The 14683-nt window shown below is 42.2% G+C and overlaps 1 protein-coding gene across 18 annotated transcripts in view; it reads left to right on the top strand.

Moving 5' to 3' along the window:
* The window catches only part of LOC101867430 (microtubule actin crosslinking factor 1), a 386272-nt gene that overhangs the window by 117031 nt on the left and 254558 nt on the right, over window positions 1-14683 (top strand). For 16 of the 18 annotated variants that reach the window (XM_074011478.1, XM_065533991.1, XM_074011506.1 and 13 more), the window contains exon 2: window positions 13030-13091. In XM_074011478.1, the coding sequence (XP_073867579.1) occupies window positions 13030-13091 (62 nt within the window). Of the gene's footprint in view, window positions 1-12750; window positions 12928-13029; window positions 13092-14683 lie in introns of those variants that run through there. The other 2 variants (XM_074011513.1, XM_065534012.2) reach the window with 1 other exon arrangement.

Here is a 14683-nt window from a genome sequence, read left to right as displayed (position 1 = left end):
CCTTCCAAGTAGCTGGAATTACAGGCATGCACCACCATGCCTGGCTAATTTTTGTATTTTTGGTAGAGATGGGGTTTCGCCATGTTGCCTAGGCTGGTCTTGAGCTCCTGACCTCAAGTGATCCATCTGTAAAAAATAAAAATAAATAAAATTACTATTCAAACCTCATTGCTTAAAAAAGGGATTAAAACAGACTCTAAATCAGCTGGGTGTGGTGGCTCATGCCTATAATCCCAGCACTTTGGGACGCTAAGGCAGGCAGATCAGTTGAGGTCAAGAGTTCAAGACCAGCCTGAGCAACATGGTGAAACCCCATCTCTACCAAAAAATACAAGTTAGCAGGGTGTGGTGGCGTGTGCCTATAGTCCAAGCTACGGGGGGTGGGGTTGGGGGGCGGCTGAGGTGGGAAGATCGCTTGAGCCTGGGAGGCAGAGGTTTCAGTGAGCCAAGATCCACTCCAGCCTGAGTGATAGAGCAAGACCCTGTCTCCAAAAAAAAAAAAAAGAGGCCGGGCACAGTGGCTCACACCTGTAATCCCAGCACTTTGGGAGGCCAAGGCGGGCGGATCATGAGGTCAGGAGATCGAGACCATCCTAGCTAACACGGTGAAACCCCGTCTGTACTAAAAATACAAAAAATTATCTGGGCATGGTGGCGGGCGACTGTAGTCCCAGCTACTTGGGAGGCTGAGGCAGGAGAATGGCGTGAACCTGGGAGGTGGAGGTTGCAGTCAGCCGAGATCACACCAGTGCACTCCAACCTGGGCAACAGAGCAAGACTCTGTCTCAAAAAAAAAAAAAAAAAAAAAAAGAAAAGAAAAGAAAAAAGAAAAAAAAAAGTTTCCCACATGATTTTGAGATGGTTGGTTTACAGACTGATATTTAGGAACTATTGGCCTAACTCCTCATTTTATTTGCAGAGTTGGAAATATAAATAAATTTTTAAAAACAACAAAGGACAAACTCCTAATTTTATAGGTGAAACTCAGGCTCAAAGAAGGGAAATGAATGCCATGTAAAGATATGAACCATAGACTAGACAGCAGGAAATCCAAGTTATAGACCTAGTTCTGCCCCTGTGTGACCTTGTCTAAATTATTTAATCTCTCTGGGCCTTGGTTTCTTCATCTTTAAGATGATTTTTGAGGACTCTTAAAACTCTCTCTTTGTATTTATGAAATACTTAGTTTTTCTGACTGTGATATTCCCATGAATTTTCTAAGAACTATTGAGCTTTTCTTCCTCTTGTGTTCTTATATGTCTTTCCCTCTCACTGTGGCTCTCTTTTTTTGCTACCATGCTTACTCCTGGATTTCTTTATCTCCCTTCTGCCCTTTATTCTCTGATTCTCAATAGTCCAAAGAACTACCGTTATAATAAAGATTAGGTTTTCCTAAGAAATAAGGTAAATTTTTTTTTTTTTTTTTTTAGACGGAGTCCTGCTTTACTCTGTCGCCCAGGCTGGAGTGCAATGGGGTGATCTCGGCTCACTGCAACCTCCGCCTCCCAGGTTCAAGTGTTTCTCCTGCCTCAGCCTCCCAAAGTGCTGGGATTACAGGCGTGAGCCACAGTGCCTGACCTGAAAATACCATCTTAATGTGTCCTGTAGCTATAACCTTGACACCTAGAGGACTCTCATTATATATTTGTTAAATGAATATTTTTCAGTACCTATCATTGTCCTAAATGTTGGATATTTAATGAAAAAAAAATTTTTTTTTGAGATAGAGTCTTACACTATTGCCCAGGCTGGAGAGCAGTGGCACAATCTCAGCTCGCAATCTCCACCTCCCAGGTTCAAGCGATTTTCCTACCTCAGCCTCCTGAATAGCTGGGATTACAGGAGCGCACCACTATGCCCGGCTAATTTTTGTATTTTTAGTAGAGATGGGATTTCACCATATTGGCCAAGCTGGTCTTGAATTCCTGACCTCAAGTGATCTGCCAGCCTCAGCCTCCCAAAATGCCGGGATTACAGGTGTGAGCCACTGCATCTGGCCTTTAATGAATTTTTTTTTTTTTTTTTTTTTAAAGTCAGAGTCTCACTCTGCCACCCAGGCTGGAGTGCAGTGGTGCAGTCTCAGCTCATGGCAGCCTCTGCCTTCTGAGTTCAAGCTATTCTCTTGCATCAGCCTCCCGAGTAGCTGGGATTACATGCGTGCACCACCACACCTGGCTAATTTTTGTCTTTTTTGGGGGTAGAGTCGAGGTTCCCCATATTGGTCAGGCTGGTCTTGAACTCCTGACCTCAAGTGATTCACCTACCTCGGCCTCCCAAAGTTCTGGGATTACAGGTGTGAGCCACTGCTCCTGGCTGGCCTTTAATGAAGTTTAAAGCATGGATCTTGACTTGAAAGAGCTCAATTCAGATACAGAAATGGACTTAGATACAGAGCTCTCTAATGATAGGTTTTATATGCTTAGTGCTAAGTAAATTGAAGAAACTTTTAAGTGCCATAGTTATCCAAAGGTGGCTGACATGTCCGGAAAAGTATTAACAGAAGCAAGACTTCAGCTGGACTTTGAAAGGAGGCTCTAAGTTAGATAAGCCCCAAGAGAAGAGGGTAGGTATTCCAGTTGGGGGAAAGGTTGCTCCTGGTAGAGTAGGACAGATGTGAAAGATATGTTTGGAGACAAGAAGATCCGAATGGTTGCAGTTGAGTCATGCAGGGGAGAGTGAAAGAGTAGATAGATTGTAAATTTCTTCAGGACAGAGACCAGGTCTTTGTCTCCTCTAACCACCTAAAACATAGTGAATAAAAACTGCAATTGAATTTTATAGGGTTGTAGAGGGCTTTGAATTCTAAAACGAAAGGGATCAAATCCGTAAAGTATTTTGAATAGAGAGAGAGGTGATATGGGCTAAGTTGTGATTAGGAAGATTTGTCCAAATAAGCTATCTGCTCTCTATTTGCCACAACTATCAGTTGTTAACTCCAATTCCTTATCTTCAGTTCTGACTGCTCTTCTGAACTCTAGACCAAAGATTCCAACTGTCCGTGAGAAGATCCTCCTAACACCTCACTCTTTGTCTTCTGCTTTACCCAGTGTACCCTCACCAAATCGTTAATCTCTTTCTGTTTTCATTATCTTGAAGTTCTACTCTTCTCCCAGTTGCTCTGGCTGGAAGCATGAGAATTGTCTTGAACTCTGCCATTCTTTACCCACCACCATCTAAAGGCTATTTAAAATAGCTAAAGGCTATTGTTTCTACCTCTACATTGCATGACAATGTACCTGCCCTCTTCTTACTTTCCTGCTGCCTCTGCCCTAATTCATGCTATTTCAAGATGTTTTTCCTGGTCTGTCATTGGAGCCTTCTAACTGGTTCTTCTGCCTCTTAGTGCCTTTCTGGTACAATGTGGCCTTCAGTGCAAAGCCAGATTAGTCTTCCCAAAACATACTCTAGGTCAGAAAATTTCAGTGGTTCTGCTTTGTCTACTTAATTAAGTACCTACTCCTTACTCTAGCTTTCTGGGTCCTTTGTGATGTCAGCTAGCTGTTCTGTTAGCCTGGTTGCTCATCACACTGCTAACTGCATGTGATGCATGCAATAGCTATACGTTCCCTAAACATATCCTGTATACTTACATGTCTCCAAATCACTACTTGTGCTTTGTAAATTTAAAAAAAAATTTTTTTTTTTTTTTTTTGAGACAGGGTCTTGTTGTCACCCAGGCTGGAGGGCCGTGACACAATCTTGGCTCACTGCAACCTCTGCCTCCTGGGCTCAAGCGACCCTCCCACCTCAGCCACCCAAGTAGCTGGGACCACAGGCTCAAGCCACCATGCCTGGCTTATTTTTGTATTTTTTGTGGAGGCAGTTTTGTCATGTTGCCCAGGCTGGTCTTGAACTCCTGAGCTCAAGTGATCCACACACCTCGATCTCCGAAAGTGCAGGGATTATAGGCATGAACCACCATGCCCAGCCTCCTTGTGTTTTTTTTTAGTTTGGAATCCTTTGACCCCTTTTTGGGCTGCCAGAATTCTACTCGTTATCCAAGGTTTATTGCAGACACCGTTCACTCCGTAGCCTTTTGTCTAAGATCAGGTGTAGTTCTACCACGCCTTCCATGAACACCTCTTACCTCTCTGTGAGGATTAATCAACTCTATGCTTGTGCTATAGTGTCATTTTGTGCAGCTTGTATCTGGTGTGTTATTTACTTGGTGTTACTGTTAATTATTTACATGTTGTTCTCCATCACTAGATTATAAACTTTATGAGGTCACAAAACAGGCCTCTTCCAACTTCAGTTCCTTTCTGTGTCAGCTGTGGTGTATCGTTTTTAGATTTCCAGGTGGTTGGTGTTTCTGGGCTTCTTGAAGTGCTTGTCATTTTTCTGTGGCCTTTGGAAACAGCAGAGACTCTTCTTTCACTTGTTTTTTGAATGATTCATAATGTACTGGGACTACATGGATAGGCTATGTTGGATCAGAATGTAGAACTTTGCACCTCAAATGCAGGCTTTCATTTGACGTCAGGCCTACTCTCAAATTGCTCCTAGTAGAGTAGGACAGATAAACAAATAAACAGTGATACCCTGCAATAAGCACACAAACTAGTGTGTGGAAGAGATGGGAAAAGCTCCTGGAGGAGGGGATAGTTGAGTTAAATGCTGAAGAATGAGTAGTCAGAGAAGGGGAGAGCGATATTCACAGTGTATGTGCAAAGGCATGGAACTGAGAGAAAACCTGCCCCATTTGCAGGAATTTTTTTAAACAAGGCTGGAAGTTTTTATGGAAAGGTAGAGGGATGAGTGGTAGGTAGGCATTCCATCATAATGGGTCTTAGCTCCCAAGCTAAAAAGTTTGAATGTTATCCTGAATGGAGGCATCAAGCTTTGGAATTGGGTAGAGCTGGGTTCAAGTTTGACTTCATGACTTACCTTGTGATCTTGGGCACGCTGCTTCATCTGTCTGGACTTTATTTTTCCAGTAAAATAATACCTAACTTACAGAGTTGTTGATCATTAGAAAGAATAGATATAAGGTGCTTAGCACATAAGTTGGTGCTCAATAAATGCTATTAAATTTTATTTATTTATTTATTTATTTTTGGAGGAGAGAATCTCACTCTGTCACCTAGGCTGAAGGAGTTCAGTGGTACTTTCTTGGCTCACTGTGACCTCCGCCTCCTGGGTTCAAGTGATCCTCATGCCTCGGCCGCCCAAGTAGCTGGGATTTTACAGGTGCCTGCCACCACGCCTGGCTAATTTGTATTTATAGTAGAGACAGGGTTTCACCAAGTAGACGAGGCTGGTTTTGAACTCCTGACCTCAAGTGATCCGCCTGCTTCCGCCTCCCAAAGTTCTGGGATTACAGGTGGGAGCCACCGCACCCAGCCTAAATGTCAACTGTTAATAATATTGGGCGAATAAGGGCTCACTGAAAGATTTTAAGGTGGACAGTTACAAGATCAACCTTGCCAGAAAGGTTGCTGACACCACTGAGAAGGGTGGATTACAGCAGGGATATCTGTTGGAAGCAAAGAGAAAAGAAGACTTCAGTTTTAGACAAGTTGAGTTTGAGATGAGCATGAAAGTTTTAGGAGGCCATTGAATCTATGAGAGTGGTAAAGGCCTCAGCTAAACATAGAGATTTGGAAATTATCATTGTATAGGTCACAACTGAAACTATGGATGTTCATTAAATCATTAAGGGAGAATGTAGAGAACAGCTATTTTTAATTTTTATTGAAAAGCTATGGATCCCCCTGCCCCCACCGCCCAACACACACACACACACACACATGACACAAAACATTTTGCATGTAATTTTAGGTGGTTCCTGAACACTCCTTCTCCAAAACCCGTTAGTGGACTCTTGGGTCCTTGAACATCTGAAGAAGCTGTAATACAGAATGAAAAGAAAAGAGGGCTAAGGATGAGTAACATTTAAGGGATGAACAGAAGAGAAGAAACAACCAAAGGAGGAAGAGGAAAACTAGGGTAGAATGGAGTCTCAGATTCAAGAGAGAGAGTCGATATTTAAAAGGTGAAGGAATGATCAGCAGTGTCTTCTGCTACAGAGAGTTTAAGTGAGATAGAACTCAAAACTATCCATTGGGTTGGCAATTAGGTGACTAGGGGGAGAGCAGTTTCAGTGAATGTGTGGGGCTGGAATCCAGGTCACATGGAATAAATAGGAAGTGGGGAAGTGGAGTCTGAGCGTTGTCATCATACTTGTTCAGAAGCCAACAGGAGAGAACCAGGAGAGAGAGAGCAGTTGAAGATACACAGACTAGGGAGTATTGTTGGATTAAGGTTCCCATGGAGAAGAGGAGCGATGATTTTAGGTAGAAGGACTGACTTAGGTTCTGAAAAGGGACAACTCTGGCAATGAACTAAAATAAAATTAGGGTAGGTATTGGTAGCACGATGCTCAAAGACCTTTGTTGATGAAGATCAATAAAGTTGGAAACAAATATTAAATCCTAATTAGGCTGGGTACAGTGGCTCATGTCTGTAATCCCAGCACTTTGGGAGGCTGAGGCGGGAGGATCACATGAGGCCAGGAGTTTGAGATTAGCTTGGACAACATACTGACACCCTGTCTCTACAAAAAATTTAAAAATTAGCCAGACATGATGGCGTGCACCTGTAGTCCTAGATACCTGGGAGGCTGAAGCAGGAGGATCGCTTGAGCCTGGGAGTTCGAGGTTGTGGTGAACTATGATCATGCCACTGCATTCCAGCCTAGGAAACAGAGTAAGACCCTGTCTCAAAACAACAACAAATAGCAAATTTTTCTAATTTAAGCCTTCTAATTCAGTAACCTCTAAGTAATTAATAAGGTTTAAAGTGTTAAATCTGAAAATTAGATGGGCAGTTGGGTTCTCCACTTCTGTAGAGATGCTGGTGGTGGGCCATGGGCTCTCACTTCTTTGTTTATAGCCTTTGGTGGGGCTGAGATTATAAAGAACATTAAAATGAATATTGCCTTTTCTTTGCCAGTTTTCCTGTCACATAAGGGTACTTTCTGAGACTTTTACCTCAGTTTTACCTTTCTGCCTAACCTGCAATGTTAGGCAGAAAGATGTTTGCTAGGCCTGGAGTTAAACTAGGGATTTTTGTGTTAGGAGCCAATCTAAAACTTACTAAATAGTTTGAGAGTCTGAGCTATTATTCTGAAGGTCAGTGTAATTCTTAAGGTTGCTTCTTGGATTTCCTTGCTGAAGATTAAGATCTATTAAACTCTAGGCACTGTAATATTCTTTGATCCTGAAGTTTAAACCAGGAATGAACTTTCATGTAATTGATGGGCTTACCAACATAGGATCTTAAAAAATTATCTTCCAGCTCTTAGGGGCAAAGGAATTCTATAAAACCGTTTTCTGAGGAGCTTATGGCTCAGCTCTAAGCAGGCTAGGTAGTCTTGGGAAGGGCTTGTAATCATGTTGCCTTTAATGATTATATTCACAGTAAGTACTTAAATGTCTTTCTCCAGAGCTGAAAGTCAGCTTTTTAGCTTTTGGAAGCATGATTGGTATGAGACCATCAGGTTTCCTTAGTACATTACCATTATGGAAGGGCTTGGTAGATTAGCAGAATAATTTATGGATAGTAATTTTTTTTTTTTTGAGATGGAGTCTTGCACTGTTGTCCAAACTTGAATGCAGTGGCGCGATCTCGGCTCACTGCAACCTCTGCCTCCCAGGTTGAAGCAATTCTCCTGCCTCAGCCTCCCGAGTAGCTGGGACTACAGGCCACCACACCCAGCTAATTTTTGTATTTTTAGTAGAGGCAGGGTTTTACTATGTTGGCCAGGCTGATCTCGAACGCCTGACCTTGTGATCCACCTGCCTTGGCCTCCCAAAGTGCTGGGATTACAGGTGTGAGCTACCGTGCCCCGCCTATGGATAGTAAAATTAAAAAGAATCATGCTACTCACATATTCAGGTCTAAACGAAATGAGGCAGTGTACTAAAAAGAAACCAGAAGAATTCCACCTCCTTTAAGGTACTTACTAGTTTAAAAGAAAATCTGTTAATTTTTTCCTTTTTCTTTTCTCTTTGTTGTTGTTGTTTTTTTTTTTTTTTTGAGACCGAGTCTTGCTCTGTCACCCAGGCTGTAGTACAGTGGTGCGATCTCGGCTCACTGCAAGCCCCGCCTCCTGAGTTCACGCCATTCTCTTGCTTCAGCCTCCCCAGCAGCTGGGACTACAGGCACACGCCGCAATGCCCAGATATTTTTTTTGTATTTTTAGTAGAGACGGAGTTTCACCGTGTTAGCCAGGATGGTCTCGATCTCCTGACCTCGTGATCCACCTGCCTTGGCCTCCCAAAGTACTGGGATTACAGGCACGAGCCACTGTGCCTGGCAATTTTTTCTTTTTTCATCTGTATGTTGTTTGACCTATTACAGCAAATATACATAGCTTTTATAAAAAAAGAAATTATGAAAAGAGAGAACACTTCTGTCATCAGAATGAAAATTTTTAAAATTAGAATCAGACTGTTTTTGGCTATGAAGGTAATTAATATAGTGAAGCACAGTGGGCCTGATATCATGTGAAAATGTAATGGACACAACTTTAGTTAGCTCTAATTTTTCCACCATGCCTTCTTATATCAGCACACAAGTGATACTTACTGGCATGTTGTGTTTTTGTTTTTTCAGACAGAGTCTCAGTCTGTTGTCCCATCTGGAGTGCAATGGCACAGTCATAACTTGCTGCAGCCTCAAACTCCCAGGCTCAAGTGATCCTTCTGCCTCGGCCTCCCAAAGTGCTAGGATTACAGGCATAAGCCAGCTTGCCTGGCAGGGTTTTGAGGTTTTTGTATATTGAACTGGATTCTTGTAGGTAACTCAGTTCTGATTTCATTTTGTGTGTTTCTGTAGCCAGTCTTCTAATCATACTTGGCCAATTAAGAGCACTCTCTGGTGGTTTTATGTTTGAGGTCTTACTATGTAGAGCTTTAGGTGTTGCAAGTTGTGGGAAATACAAAAATGTAAATCATGGTCTCTTCGAGGAGTTAATGATCTCACTGGTAATGTAAGAATAAGCATATTAAAAGTTCAGAACACTATATAATTATTTAAGTGCTGATTGAGTGATTAGCCCAGTAAGTAACATGGATATTTGGAGGACACAGAGACTATTGAGAACTGGAGTTGTCAGAAAAGGCAGCCAGAATTTTTCTTAAACACAAATCTGAGCATGTCATTCTCCAGTTCAAAATCTTTCAGTGCTTCCCCTTACCTATAGGATAAAGTTCAGGTTCCTTAAGCTTGTCATGAAAGGTCATGATTTTGCTCATACCATCCTATCTTGCCACTACCTAGTTGTCTTTCAACTATTCCTAATTCTGTGCAGTTCTTCGAACATAAGCTTTTTCTTGTCTCCATGAATTTGCATTAGCTATAACTTTATGTAGCGACTTTGTTCCTTCCCTTCTCTTTCTGGCTTATACTCATCTTTTAAGGTTAGATAGAGTCACTCCTCTTGGAAACTTCATTAAGTCCCCCATATTTCCTGTCCCTACCAAGGTATGCTTAACCTCTTATGTTCATGAGCACTCTGTGCTTACCTGTTATAGCACTTATCAAACTGCTTTGAAGTTATTTCTCTTATTTAAAGAATAAATGAGGCCAGGTGCCTGTAATCCCAGCATTTTGGGAGGTCAACGTGGGTGGATCACCTGAGGTCAGGAGTTTGAGACCAGCCTGGCCCATATGGTGAAACCCTGTCTCTACTAAAAATACAAAAATTAGCTTGATGTGGTGGTGGGCACCTGTAATCCCAGCTACTCTGGAGGCTGAGGCAGGAGAATCGCTGAAACCCAGGAGGCAGAGTTGCATTGAGCCCAGATCGCACCATTGCACTCCAGCCTGGGTGACAAGAGCAAAACTCTGTCTCAAAAACAAGCAAAAAAAGAATACATGAGTGAATGAATGAGGTGGATTTTAAAGAATAAATACCATTTGGAGAGATGAAGAGAAGTAGCCTGCCATGAAGGGAAAATAAGTAGTATGAGCAAAGTGTCAGTGATTTCGATGAGACTATAGTTGGAAGCTGATTCTGATTCAGTCTGCAGATGACACGGGCTTGGAAAGGATGATGATGTTGGATAACTAAATCAGCATCTAAAAATATCAAAATATGTTGGAATGACAGTGGTCAAATCCAATAAGAATCCTGGCTTCAAATACTTTCAAGACTCCATCAGTTGAAAGATGGATTAAACTTTTAAGTCTAATAATAATACTTTTTTTTTTTTTGAGATAGAGTCTCGCCCTGTTGCCAAGCTGGAGTGCAATGGCACGGTCTCAGCTCCCTGCAACCTCCGCCTCCCGGGTTCAAGCTGTTCTCCTGCCTCAGCCTCCCGAGTAGCTGGGATTACAGGCATGCGCCACCATGCCCGGCTAATTTTGTGGTTTTAGCAGAGACGGGGTTTCACTATGTTGGTCAGGCTGGTCTTGAACTTCCAACCTCAGGTGATCTGCCTGCCTCAGCCTCCCAAAGTGCTGGGATTACAGGCATGAGCCACTGCACCTGGCCTAATAATAATACATCTGACAGTCCCAAATGAGAGTCAATAGGCAGAAGTTATAAGGAAAGCAGATTATGACATTTTATAGAATTATTACATTGGTACATTGTCTTTCTTCCTCTGTTAGTGAATTCTCTGTTACCCTAAATTTTAAACATCAAGAATATCGTAGATTTATGGGAGAGCTGTAGAGACCTTTCAACGTGAACTTATGATTCTTTGTTGTCAAAGGGATTTGTGTGTCAGCAAAGAATTAGACTATATAATTTCTAAGGTCCATTCCTTAGTGCTGTAGTTCATAGTAGGAAGAAAATTGTTTCTTGCAAAGCAAGAAAGGATTCAAGGCTGAAAATAAGGATATGAAGATAAAAACAGAGGCCAAGATAAGAAGTGCTTATTGAATGGCTATAAACTCAGGAAAAATAAGTAGATAAATATATTCACCTGGCATGTAGAACGAGCATTGACATTGTTTGGAATGGCAGTATGTTGGCTTTTCCTAGGGGATCAATAAGAAGAAAATAACTGGGCATTGGGGAGAGAGAACCTGGCTGAAGCTTGTATGAATTACTAGTGAACCAGATTTATATACCTCTGCAACTTTTTATTTTATTTTATTTTATTTTTTTGAGACGGAGTCTCGTGCTGTCGCCCAGGCTGGAGTGCAGTGGCGCGATCTCGGCTCACTGCAAGCTCCGCCTCCCGGGTTCACGCCATTCTCCTGCCTCAGCCTCCCAAGTAGCTGGGACTATAGGCGCCCGCCACCTCGCCCGGCTATTTTTTTTTGTATTTTTTAGTAGAGACGGGGTTTCACTGTGTTAGCCAGGATGATCTCGATCTCCTGACCTCGTGATCCGCCCGTCTCGGCCTCCCAAAGTGCTGGGATTACAGGCTTGAGCCACCGCGCCCGGCCACCTCTGCAACCTTCTTCTGAAATGTTCTCTGTCTTGGAAAAGATATGGAAGAGTCAAGCAGCGGGCAATGGTGGTAATTTAGGTTTGCAGATTGTCATGGTGAATGTAGTAGTAGGTGGTTAGGCAGGGAGAGTCTCTGGGGTATTAGTGAGGGAAGCTTTGAATTGCATAACCATGTTGTCTAGCATGGACTGGGATTATTTTAAATGTCCTTTTTCTTTTTATGAGACTGTGTCTTACTCTGTCACCCAGGCTGGAGTGCAGTGGTGTGATCACGGCTCACTGCAACCTCCGCCTCCCAGGTTCGAGCGATCCTCCCACCCTCTCACCTCAGCCTCCTGAGTAGCTGGGACTACAGGTGCACACCACCAACTGGCCAATTTTTGTATTTTTAGCAGAGGTAGGGTTTTACCATGTTGGCCAGGCTGGTCTCCAACTCCTGAGCTCTAGTGATCCACTGGCCTCAGCCTCCCAAACTGCTGGGATTACAAGGCGTGAACACCATGCCCAGCTGTAGATGTCCTTAATGAGTAGGGTAAAATAAGAATGGAGTGATTGAAGGTTTAGAATGATTAGGAGAGGGTGTGAGAGACTGATAATGGTAAGTGCTAAATAGGTACGTTTGGGGAAGGAATAAGGCCCAAAATGTGGCAGTGTGGTGGCTGGACATGAATTGGAGATGAGTGCCCGTGGAGCCAAGTAGGCACAGATGCATTGTCACATATGTCTTCACGTATATGTAGAGAGGATAAATGAACCAAGTCATCAGGGAAGGCTAAGGTAGATTTGCCATGTGGAAGGGGCTAGGCTGCGGGGCATGGTCCATGACAGTGAGGATGATTTGAACAAGATGTTATAGGGGATGGTGTGGGCTTTCAAAAATAGAAAAGGACCAGGACTGATGGCTCAGTGGTCTAGAAATGGCTCTGGGGAATTGGCAAGAGTCGGAGAAAGTAAGTCCTTTACAGGATAAGGCCTCTGTGGAGCAGTCATTGTCAAGCATTGATAGTCATGTTTCTGTTAAAGAGGTAAAAAAAATGGAGAAAGAAAGGGAGTTTGCTACTATGACAGGAAAAGGGAGAGAGGGAAGAGATGTTCCGTGGGAGTAAACTGGGCAGCTTTGAGAGTTTGAGTGTTTTGATAATGGCTGGTAAAGAAATTGGAATGAAGAAATTACTGGGGTAGGGGAGGGAGGGAGTTGCGCATTACTCAGGCAGATCAGCACATGAAGAGTGAAATTTAACCACTGCAATATGTGTGTCCCAAATGTCAAGGCCACCCCATCTGTTGGTGGTATCATGGCTTTGGCTTTTTGAAGCTTGTTGTGAGAGAAGTGGGGAATCACTCTGTCCCCTGCTCTGCTCAAATTATCATGCTAAGGAGACTTTGCCATGGTATGATTTTTGAGGCACATGATGATTCTGTCTAATTTGTAAAGTGACAACGTGATCAGGACCAAAGAGGAAGTTCAGCTAGGCCAAACCTTCCTAAGAAGAAGTCACTGTCCCACAGTTATGTGGGTAAGTTGTTCTAGAGAAACATAGGTGTGGGCAGGGCTGCAGTGTGGGAACCTGTTACCTGGGTAGCACTAAGCCAGTGCCTTCTCTGTGTTTTCTTTACAGATGAACGGGACCGGGTTCAGAAGAAAACATTCACCAAGTGGGTCAACAAGCACTTAATGAAGGTAAGACCCCTTCATATATATGCTGCCCCAGCACCTCTCACTGCTTTCATCTGGATCGACTGTCATTCCGTCTTTCAGATGGTTTAGATTGCTTGCTGTGTGCTCGAGTCTATGAAGATACACATGTGACTTTTCTTTTCTCTTTCCTTTTTTAATAGAGAAGGGGTCTTGCCATGTTGCTCAGGCTGTTCTCAAACTCCTGGGCTCAAGCAATCCTACTGTCTCAGCCTCCAAGTTCTGGGATTACGGGCATGAGCCACCATGCCCAGCTTTTTGAAAACTAACATAGTCATAATAGCATGGAAACTTGTATTAATCTGCTTCTTGATGAAGACAGTATTACCTACCATTACATCAGGAGGCAGAGGTTGAGGATACCATGGGATGATTTAAAAAATTCAAAGAACAGTTTACTCCTAGCTTTATACATTACTTTATAAGCCTGTTTCTTTTTTATTTCATTTATTAATTTATTTTTTAAATAGAGACAGGGTCTCACTATGTTGCCCAGTCTGGTATCAAACTCCTGTGCTAAAGTGCTCCTCCTACCTTGGCCTCCTAAAGTGTTAGGATTACAGGCGTGAGCCACTTCGCCCAGTGTATTTTTATGTTTTAATCTGAATACTATGGAAGGATGATAGAGGGGGATTTTGTCTCTTTCTCTTAAAGTGCATGAAGCTTAAATGTTTAACTTGATGAATTTTTACATGAATTTTACCACCAGATAGTCTAAAATACAGAATATTTCTAGAATGGTTAGGGCTGGGTGAAGATTATTATTATCATTACTATTATTATTTTAAATAGAGGAGAAACCAAAACAGAGGCATGTTAAGACTCACCTAAGGATAATAATAATATAATAATTATAATTATATATTAGATATATAAATAAATATCATAATAATATATTATTATTATTATTTTAAATAGAAGAGAAACCAAAACAGAGGCATGTTAAGACTCACCTAAAGATAAAACAGTATGACTATTGTGGCAGTTAGGATCTGAAAACGCAAGTTTTTGAATTATAATAATAATTAGTGCTTCTCTGGGAAAGGTCACCAGTGATCCCTTAATTGCCCTATCCAGTAGCCTAGTTTTTTCTTCCTCTTATTTGATTTCTCTGTAGCATTTGATACTGTTGTCTACTCCTTAAAATCCTCTCTTACATTGACTTCTAGAACATTGCTTTTTCCTGAATTACCTCTTGCCTCTACGAATGCCTTTTTTTCTACCTGTTTCATTGACTTTTCTTCCTCTGTCTGACTCTTCCATGTTGGTGTTCCCCAGGATCCTAACCTTGGCCATTTTTTGGTTTTGTCTCTGTATTCTTTTTGGGCAGTCTCATCCATTGTAGCCACTGGGATTGTTTTGTTGCATGGAATGGAAAGAAACACAAGTAGAAATGGATATGGGATGATCTCACAGAATCTGGTGTCTAGATGCAGCTGGGCTTTATGAAACCTAAACAGTTATCCGAAAACTACTCTTGCTCTTTTTTTTTTTTTTTTTTTTGAGACAGAGTCTTACCCTGTTGCCCAGGCTGGAGTACAGTGGCAAGATCGGAGATCACTGTAGTCCTCCTGGGC

The sequence above is a fragment of the Macaca fascicularis genome, chromosome 1 (assembly GCF_037993035.2).
Source record: "Macaca fascicularis isolate 582-1 chromosome 1, T2T-MFA8v1.1".
NCBI classification, from domain to species: domain Eukaryota; kingdom Metazoa; phylum Chordata; class Mammalia; order Primates; family Cercopithecidae; genus Macaca; species Macaca fascicularis.
The sequence above is the reverse complement of the archived record's forward strand: the minus strand, read 5'-3'. Positions and strand labels throughout refer to the sequence as shown.